The sequence below is a fragment of the Lupinus angustifolius genome, chromosome LG19 (genome assembly GCF_001865875.1).
Source record: "Lupinus angustifolius cultivar Tanjil chromosome LG19, LupAngTanjil_v1.0, whole genome shotgun sequence".
In the NCBI taxonomy this organism is placed as follows: domain Eukaryota; kingdom Viridiplantae; phylum Streptophyta; class Magnoliopsida; order Fabales; family Fabaceae; genus Lupinus; species Lupinus angustifolius.
Window position 1 is genome coordinate 905159 of NC_032027.1, and position 11143 is coordinate 916301.

Consider the following 11143-nt stretch of genomic DNA (forward strand, 5'->3'; position numbering starts at 1 on the left):
TCATCCTCGTCCTCATCCTCATCCTCATCCTATCCTCATCCTCATTCTATCCAATCCCCGTCCTAATCCACATCCTATCCTCATCCTCGTTCTNGTCGCCACTACTTTTTTTACGTTAAAACGTGAAAAACTCTCTAATAAGCCCAATTAGGATAATTTGGTCTTTTGAACTTGATTTTTGAGCTTGAGAGTCGATTACAGATTGGGGAAGGTACTAGCACTAAGTTCGCCCATAATAAAATGGTACCCTTGCTAATCACATGGACTTTTATACGCTTAAAAATTATTTATTAGAAATTTAACTATCAAAACAAAATATATTATTTTTTAGAGAATAATGAATCTCCTCATATCAGAAGATAACTTATTTCCTCTTGGCAGTAAAATTGTGACATGTGTGCTATTTTGTTTATTTTTTAAAATATTTTTATAGGAAATGAAGAAACATAACACATGTCATGATTTCACTGACAGAAGAAGATAACTTATCTCCTTATACCAGGTGATACTCCATTCCCTATTTTTTATTCTTGTGTTTGATAAGAGTTTATCTCACTCCTATGTAACCCTGAGTGCAATAGGATAATCAAGACAATGAAGTTCTAGTTCGAAGGTTGTTTGATTGGTTTAGTTGAATGTTATTGATTTGAAAATGTCGATTTTGTATTGATAGAGTTGGTGGAGTTCATTTTGTGGATTTTGAAATATTTAGTATATGACTGTTTTAATTCAACGAAATTAATAGCTTAGAGATGATGTTGGTCGTAGATCTTCTTCCCATTTTCAGGGAAGTTAGAGACAACTCAAACAATGACAATACTATTAAAATTTCATATTTAATTAAGTGATAAGATGATTTTGAATTATTTAAATAATTAATAGCTTAGAGACGGTCTTGGTCACAGACCTTCTTCCTATTTTCAGAGAAGTTGGAGACAACGAACCATATTTTACTATAAAAATTCCATTTTTATTTAGATGATGAAATAATTTTGGATTATTTTGAATATGGAATTAATAGCTTAGAGGAAGTGTTGGTCGTAGATCTTCTTCTCATTTCCAGAGAAGTTAAAGAAAACTCGAACCATAACATTCCTATAAAAATTCCATTTTTTATAATATTTGTTTGGGTGTCAAAATATATTTGATAAATATCCACATTTGTTAATTGATAATTATGACCTATATTTTTATATTATTGATAATGGGATCCATGTATTACTAATTACCATCTTGGAATTATGAGAGATTGATTCTTTATTAACATTAAAATGATATTGTGTAAGTATGAAAATAAAAATTTAAGCATAAAGGAAAAGAAGATACGATACTTGTGTGTCAAATTTTAAGTGAAAGTGGTCATCCTCTTAATTTCCATAAGCACTAGTCTTGGCCCTTGAACAATTCTACACTTGTATTATGGGACATTCCCAAGATAAGCTGCATAGCTTCCAATAGAGGCTTCAAGTATTCCAAATGAACCCTTTTTATAAGATGTGGTTCTTTCATCAAACAATTCCAACCGTTCAACCCTCTATCTCCCTTAAGCATCAACAATTCACTAATACTCTCACTAAATTCCATGCCACATCCCTCTATCACCTTTGATTCAGAAATGTGCATATATCAACATCTCCAATTCACTAATATTCATTTCTGCACAATTTCACGTAAGAAACATTTTAAAATATTGAAACTCACATCATTTCATTGAGAATATGAGCAACAAATTAATTATGGTAATTTAAATATTTTTTATCGGATGAACTAGTATTTTGAGATAATAATAATTATGTATTGTTCTATGTACTAGTTGGATTTCATTTCAATCACTTTCAAATTTTGTACAATAATAGTTATATTTTCCTCCCTTAGGCTATGTACATTGGCACATAGGAATCACTCCAAACTAGTCCAAAATTTCTAAATTCATGTTACACTCTATTCAACATAGAACACATAGCCAAGTCTAGAGTACCTAAATATCTATGCCATGTGCTTCAATCAAATAATGTCTAAATAAATGGCACATCCAAAGAACATGACCCACAAGCACTGTAACAGTTCAGACTGAGAGAGGCGAATCCATGTGAAAGATAATGAAGACATAGAAGACACAACTTTTAAGATTATAAATAAAATGGAAAGCATGCAATGCAACACCATCTAGTTCTGCAACAAAAGTGGATAATGAAAGACACAACTTTTTAGGTTATAAATAAAATGAGAGAGAAGGCACCATTATTTGGACAAACACTTATATTTATTAAAGTATTTGAAAAAGAAAGAGAAGCATAGAAACAAACAGACAAAAGTAAGTACATTATGGAATCTAACTTTATTTTAAATACATTCCATTAACTTTATTAAAAATATGCATATTAATCATAGAATTAAATATCTGGACATTGACAACACATCATGTATTAAGTTTTTTACATTGTCAACACATCATGTATTACTTTTCTTTGAGAGTCAATGGTAATTAATAAATCAATGATGAATGATTTACTGACAGTGTAAAAAATATTTACATATATATTAAATCCTCAATCATAATGTATGAAAGCTACAAAATGTTGAAGCTCCAACTTTCTTTTGGTATTGCTTTTTAACTTCAACATGAAACTCATTCCATTTTTTATTTACAAGAATGCCCATTGCACTTGCATGGGAATGAGTTTCAATCAATGGGCAAGTTGGTCTTTTCCTCATCTGATATGGGTATTTCTATAATTTCATTATTTCATGTTGTTGTAGTTGTAAGTCCATCTTGATTATAACCTGATTATATATATATATATATATATATATATATATATATATATATATATATATATATATATATATATATATATATATATATATATATATATATATATATATATATATATATATATATATATATATATATATATATATATATATATATCCATCTATTGATATCTTTTGGTACAATTTAGTGACATTTTTAGGTGGGTGAAGATGCAGTGCCTAGTGAGGTACAACAAAGGTTCAACATCCAAGGTCACACACATGCAACAAAGGTGACATTTTCTTGTTTGTAGGTTCTGTTTCCACGAGTTAATGTTGTTGTTGGCTTTCAGGAAGCTGTTGAGGAATGTATTGTAGTTGGTGGCGAGTGTACACTGCTGAGACTTGCATCAAAGGTGGATGCAATCAAGGATACCCTTGATAATGATGAGGAAAAAGTGAGTAATTTATTTGATTTCTAGACAAGTTTCTTGAATCTGAAGATATTTTTGTTTTGGGTGCTTTAGATTTTCCTCAGTGAGTTGTTTTATGACTATGATGTGGTCTGCTAGTGAAGAGGGTGGTCGTAAGGAATGGGGTGCAGGATGTTGTGGGTTTGAGTCTCACCATCAACAAAAAATGGAGTTATAAGGTGGTTAGATGGTAGGGTGTAAGAGGTTGAGGGTGAAGTCTCACCCCAACAAAATACTAATATACTAACAATTGCTTGCTGACAAAAAAAACTATAATGTTTAATACTGAGTTTTACAACGGATTATGGCCTCTAAATTACAACATTGGATGTCCTGCAGGTTGGAGCAGATATTGTTAAATGAGCTCTTAGTTACCCTTTGAAATTAATTGCCAAGAGTGAAGGTGTAAATGGCAGTGTCGTCAATGAGAAGGTACTAAGATTTTCTAATTTGGTAATTTCTTTGCTCAGGTAAATGTGTTTTATTAGCATATTGTCATTCATTAGACAATTGACTTATTGATTATGAAAATAATACAATAAGGGATAAGATGAAAAGATGTACTGACTTTTATTTATCTACTAAAATAATCAAGTGACAATGTTCTCTTAATTAAAAGTGTTTTTGATTTAATTTGTTGCTACACCTGCTAAATTGAATGTCTAAAAGTTTAATATTAAATGACATTAAAGTGCATGTGTGCCAAAAGCATTGTGGGACTCCAGATACAGTAATAAAAGTGTAAAAAATTTGAAAGTGATTGAAATGGAATCCAACTAGTACATAGAACAATCTACATAATTATTATTATCTCAAAATACTAGTTCATCCGATAAAAAATATTTAAATTACCATAATTAATTTGTTGCTCATATTCTCAATGAAATGATGTGCGTTTCAATATTTTAAAATGTTTCTTACGTGAAATTGTGCAGAAATGAATATATGATATATATGAAGGTAGTTTACAGAAGCTGATACTTTTGAAACATGAGTCCCTTTTTGGTTGTCATCTAGTATAATATCTTGGATTTTGGTTTGAATTGCATTAATGTACTAGTTGAATTCCATTACAATCACTTTCAAATTTTGTACACTTTTATTATTGTGTCCGGTGTCCCACGATGCTTTTGGCACACATGCACTTTAATGTCATTTAATCTTAAACTTTCAGACATTCAATTTAGCAGGTGTAGTAACAAGTATTTCCTCTCACTAACAATTAGCCATATTTGTTGTCTCACTTTTTGTACCATTTCATATATCATCATCTCTAATTGGTTAAAATAATAATTTAAATTAAAATTGTAATTATTAAATATTTTTCTGATCAATTATATTTTCGTACATAGAGTAAAACAAATGCCTCAAAAAACATATGTGGAACCTACATACATACCATGATATATATGTGGACCTATGTTCCATGTGTGCCTCATGTGACGTCAGAATCAGATCAACCACGTGAACTTATGAAAAGTAAAGAATGCCTACAAGTGCAACACTTCATTACATTCCACTCAACATTAAATTATTGCCAGCGCCACAAGAATCTTACAATAAAACAAAAGGAAAATGTTAAAAACTGATAAAGCTTTTGAATTTGGGAAGAAAACTGACAAAAAGACAATAACTCTGGTACATAGATAAGAACGATGTAATATACATGTACTGATAATGACAATATAAAAATTTATATATAGTTAATATATCTTTTATCATTCATTTTTTTTAAGTGAATAATATTATAATGACAGAATAAAAATCCCTTGCATTATGAATATATACATCTTTTTTTCTAAGGTAGATAATATTATCTTATCCTAGCTACACTGTTATTCCTACATCACTTTATAGTTATCATCACCAAATTGAAAGTGATTTGTTACGTATGAATGAGATGAGTGACCCAATCTTCCCATATTGACTCTCTCTTGTAAATTATTAGATTGTAAAAAGTTGAAAGTGAAGTTGCAATGAAAACATCCCAATCATATGTGACTTTCTCTTTCTTAATTAATGCCCATGGAAATATTTTGGGTGGTGACATTTGTCACACCCGTGACCCAATCTTCTCACCTGAAATTATTGATGCGATAATAAATTATTTCATTTGACCAATAAAATTATGTTATATATCCTATTTAATTATTTTATATAAAAATATTTTCAAAACAAAATAAAACAATATATATATTATATTTTTATTAGTTGAATGACATAAATTATTTTTTTGTATAAGGAAGAAATGTCTTATTCTCAATTATTAATTGTCACTAACTCTTTTCTCCTTTCAAATATTTTTATATTATCAATGATATTCTCTCATATTATGTGTTAAGAATTAATCCATTTCAAATTATATGGTTATTCTTCCTATTTTCAGAGAACTTAGAGACGAATAACCATATTTTACTATAAAAATTCCATTTTTATTTAGATGATGAAATAGTTTTGGATTATTTTGAATATGGAATTAATAGCTTATTTTGGGTCACGCGTGTGACAAATGTCACCACCCAAAATATTTCCATGGGCATTAATTAAGAAAGAGAAAGTCACATATGATTGGGATGTTTTCAATGCAACTTCACTTTCAACTTTTTACAACCTATAATTTACAAGAGAGAGTCAATATGGGAAGATTGGGTCACTCATCTCATTCATACGTAACCAACCACTTTCAATTTGGTGATGATAACTATAAAGTGATGTCGGAATAACAGTGTAGCTAGGATAAGATAACATTATCTACCTTAGAGAAAAAGATGTATATATTCATAATGTAAGATATTTTTATTCTGTCATTATAATATTATTCACTATAAAAAAATGAATAATAAAAGATATATTAACTATATATAAATTTTTATATTGTCATTATCAGTACATATATATTACATCGTTCTTATCTATGTACCAGAGTTATTGTCTTTTTGTCAGTTTTCTTCCCAAATTCAAAACCTTTCTCAGTTTTTTAACATTTTCCTTTTGTTTTATTGTAAGATTCTTGTGATGCTGGCAATAATTTAATGTTGAGTGGAATGTAATGAAGTGTTGCACTTGTAGGCATTCTTTACTTTTCATAGGTTCACGTGGTTGATCTGATTCTGACGTCACAAGAGGCACACATGGAACATAGGTCCACATATATCGTGGTATGTATGTAGGTTTCACATATTTCTAATTATATACGTACATTATACTAAGTACCTATGTAGGAGAGATAAGTGTAATTTATTGAACAAAAAATAATGAGAGTGTAATTAAGCTAGACAAAATATGTTATATTATGAATACAAGTCCAAATATTATAAGAGTAGATGTCTATTCATTATTTTGGTTAGTTACGATATAGTTTAAGAGTGATTTAAATACCTCATCAAGATTAATGATGTAGTTTGTAATGAAACAAAAATAATAAATAGATATTGACTCTTATACTATTTGGACTTGTCTTCATAATATACAATATTTTGTTTGTCTTAATTACACTCATCATCATTTTTTTGTTTAAGAAATTATATTTATCTCTCCTACATAGATAGTCTGTGTTGTTAGGTATTAGTAGCAGAATACACCTAGAAGGGGGAGTTGAATATGTATGGTGGAGCTCAAGTTCGACTTTTTGGTTTTTACACACTTGCTGAAAAATACACAGTTAATCAATTAAGCACTGTTCATAATCGATTAACTAGTAACAGAAAAAGAATTACCAGATCAGCTTCTTGCATAGATATTTACAAACAGATAAGCATAGATAAATTAGATATTTTTATGCAATATTAACAAGGATATAATAAGGTATAAGCATGCAAGAAAGATGGTATTCAAGCAATTTTGGAAATATATATTATTACTTTTGTTTAAGAGTCAATAGCCGAAGAAATGATCATATATATATATATATATATATATATATATGTGGTGCTATTTGGCTTCCTCAATTAATTCATGTTAGAAACCTTCCCATTTGCATATTAGATCTGATTGTTATAATTTGCAAAAGACAGCCAACAAAGCTTTGAGTTGTATAACCTTACTCTGGCAAGTACATTTATATAACCTTACTTTCCCAAATGGATTTACCCTTGCAATTGTAGAAGTTGTTTTTAGGTCTTACAATTTACTCTGTTCAATTTAGTGGAAGATGTTATTTGTTATGTGAAACCCATAACAAGAGGATTAAAACAAGGTGTTCATAAATTTCTGCAAATTGTGTTAAGAGATACTAGAACTAGTTTGTATTGCTAAGGATAATTAATCAACTCTGTAATGCTAGTTTTTCAAACCAATTCTCCCAAATAATTTATACATTTCCTATTGCTTATTTTCAGCAATAATATTTCAGTGAGCTCTCTATATTATCATTTTAATCTCCAATATAAAGTTTGCTTCAAATGTTACCCATTGGTTTTTTGAGATTATGGAACTTAGATTTTAGAATCATACACACCGAAGAACCTAAAACAATGTTTGTCATACAATATATAACTATAAACTGATGTAGGGATAATAATGGGGCTAGGTTAAGCTAGCATTATTTACTATAGAGTCCACCTCATACATCATAGAAAAGAAAATGAATTTTTATAAATTTCTTTTTTGAAACTGAAACCAAACTTCATGGTAAACATCTTCAATCAAGAGTATTTTTCCTTTCAATAGTCACGCCCTGATAGGTACAAAAAAAATATGTTTTTAGTATTTCTTTTTATGCAATAATGTGAGGTTAAAGTTAATGTTTTAACAAATATTTAAATGATTGACCTATGTGCCATTTTATAACAAGTGATATGAATTGTCTAACATGTTATTCATTTGTAAATGACTCCTGAACTTAAATTTTATTTTTGAGCAGATTAATACTTATTCTTTAAAGTTTGATTTCATATTTTTCCCCTCTAAAAAAACATGGGTGACAACTTCATTGCATTTATTTACATTTTTTCTCATCACGCCCACAAAATGTGGGTAGTGAAAATATTTAAAATACATATCACCATAAATTTCAATGATGTGGGTTCTTAACTACAGTAGGACTCCTTACATTGTGTTTTCCATCGGTCCAAACTAAACTACCAAAGAAATAATTGGCCTTATTCTTTATATGTGGCTTCAAGCTCAATTTCACACTGAAATCCTTTTTATCACCCTTTTGCTTAAATATCAATTTTCTAGGCTTAACCGAAACTATGACTTCATTAGGTACCTTGATGTGCACATTGTATGTACTTGGGGATCCAACATTGGTAAGAGTACGAGTAAAATTTATTGAATGCCCAAGATCCATGTTAGAAATTGTGATAGATGGGTAATTGAAATTAGCTAAATTGTAATGCTTTGGACACACATAAAACCCTCTATATAGTAACCCTATTGTGGAACTATTATAGCCATGAGCACACAAGAACTTCAAATAATCATTAGTCATCAAGTCATACACAAGACCAGGGTCTGCTGCAAGATTGGGCTGGATGTGGCCAGCACCATAGTTAAATGGAGTTGCCTCTTCTTGTGAATTATATTCCAGAATTGGTCTTCCCATATTATCTAATGGTGTAGCTGTGAAATGTATATATTTTAATGTTTAGAGTGTATAGTGTTAAACTCAATATTAGAAATACAACATTCTATTTATAGTTCTACACTATCAAACCTGTGGTCATGATTGCGGATTTAATAGCAGATGAACTCCAATCAGAATGAAGTGATTTAAGAAGTACAACAAGACCAGAAACGTGAGGACATGCCATTGATGTACCAGATAATATATTGAATGGAATATTGTGTTTATTATTCGTGTTTGATGATGGAGACTTTGCTTCGGTATAAGCTGCAATGATGTTAACTCCTGGTGCGGTAATGTCAGGCTGAAATATAATACATTGAATTTTGCTTACACAATGTTTAAAGGAAACAATAAAATACAAGTGTACATTAAATAAATGATACATAAAATATTAAAAGAATTACTTCTTTTTAGTGCCATGTTTTATTTTGTTACTTCCTTATCTTTTGTTCTTAAAGCAGTGCTTAGCAAAACCCTTTTCAAATAATTTATATAAAAAAACCTTGAGGATTCTTGGCTCAATGAGATTGGGTCCCCTGGATGAAAATAGAGGCATTCTTGGTGCTGGCTTTATACCCAATTTAGTCTCCCCTTTAGAAATGGTAGCCATAGGAGACCTACATAATATAAAATGTTATTATATAAGAAAAAATAATAATATTTTATATACAACAAACTCATAAAACGTTATTTCTTATTCAAGAAAGATGTGAGAAATAATTAGAAAAACAAATTATTAGACCCTATATTCTTTAGCCAATTAAGGAAATTATAAGATTTGATTATGCATCATATACAAACAACATTGTTAATATGAATAAGCCAAATATAATTCTGGTTTGGAAAGGAAATTACTTGGTGTGGTTGATGTAATTCAAAACATATTTGCTATAAGTATAGTTGAGATTTGAAACTGGAAGCATTAAAGTTGCAGGAACAATATCAAAGTTGGGTACAGTGATGAGAGAAATCACTCCCACTGCTTTTGTTTGCTCCACCCATGTTTGGTCATCCATACCCTTAATACATACCAAAATTTTCCCCTGAACCTTCTTAGGATCAATAGATCCGTTGGAACAGACATAACTGCACACAACAATTGACAAAATGATAAGAGAAATATTAAAATATCAAAAATATAAATTTTTTCTTCCTAGACTTTGTCATTGGTATGTATTAGTATTCTTACGCAAGTTCGGAGAATTCATTATCAGCTTTAGCATCAGAAGCATTGATCAATGGGTACAACTCATGAGATGATAAACCAAACTTAGATATGCTAAAACCCTAGCAATAATAATAAAAATGAGGAATGCTTGTTACATAATCACATATTTAACTTTAAGAGTATGCTTATACTCATGTATATTAAAACTTAATTAAATATATACCTGAAGGGTTTTATTGTCACCTAGTGTAACAAAATTAGTAAAGTCTCTATCAGTTGTGCTTGCAGCAACAGTGATGACCCATGGTTCCGTATTCGTGACAGTGTAAGGGTTTGGTCCCATATTTCCTGCGGAACTTACAACAACTAAGCCATTGATAAATGCATGGAAAGTTCCTATGGAAAGAATATTCTTCCAATATTCCTCGGGGTTTAGTCCAGTCATAGATAGAGAAATGACATCAACTCCATCAGTTATGGCTGCTTCAAAAGCAGCTAAAATGTCTGCATTATAACAAGCATGTGTTTCCCAACAAACTTTATAGGAAACAACACGAGCTTTTGGTGAAATACCACTTGCGGTTCCATTTCCATTGCCAAATACACTAACTCCAGAAACAAAATTACCAGCTGCTGTTGATAATGTATGCGTACCATGACCTTCATAGTCCCTCGCGCTATTATATGACATATTTTTATTCTCATTTGCCTTATGACCTTTGTAAAAATATCTTGCTCCAATAAGCTTCCTATTTATCATAAAAACTCAATCAAACATTTCTTTATCAATGTCAAATGTATAGATATAGATTTCAATCCATCCATGACTTCATTGTCATCCAATTCATTTGATTTTTTAATGGGAACTAAAAACACTTATGAAAAAATTATTCTTCTAAAAACCACTATTTCAATAAAATATTTTTAAAATCACACTTTTAACAAAATCTCCTTTCACTGTGTGCACGTATAATATTAAACTATAATTAGAGGTGTATATATATAGGGATCCATATATTTCAAGAGTAATATTTTTAAACTTACTTCCTATCTAATGGTTTAGATCTACTCACTAGTTCAAACCATTACATTTCCCTATAATTAATAACTATGATATGGAGTAAGTTTAAAAAACTTATGAAGTTGATTTCTCCTAATAATAATAATATATATATA

General features: G+C 29.8%; 1 protein-coding gene across 1 annotated transcript in view; it reads right to left on the reverse strand.

The window, feature by feature from the left end:
* Positions 8189–11143, reverse strand: part of LOC109333883 (subtilisin-like protease SBT5.3) — a 4727-nt gene continuing 1772 nt past the window's right edge. The window contains exons 5-10 of the mRNA XM_019569466.1: positions 10191–10716; positions 9989–10086; positions 9655–9885; positions 9302–9416; positions 8887–9100; positions 8189–8792 (exon numbers count right to left, since the gene is read on the reverse strand). Coding sequence (XP_019425011.1) covers positions 8239–8792; positions 8887–9100; positions 9302–9416; positions 9655–9885; positions 9989–10086; positions 10191–10716 — 1738 coding nt within the window. The 3' untranslated portion in view covers positions 8189–8238. The remainder of the gene's footprint in view (positions 8793–8886; positions 9101–9301; positions 9417–9654; positions 9886–9988; positions 10087–10190; positions 10717–11143) is intronic.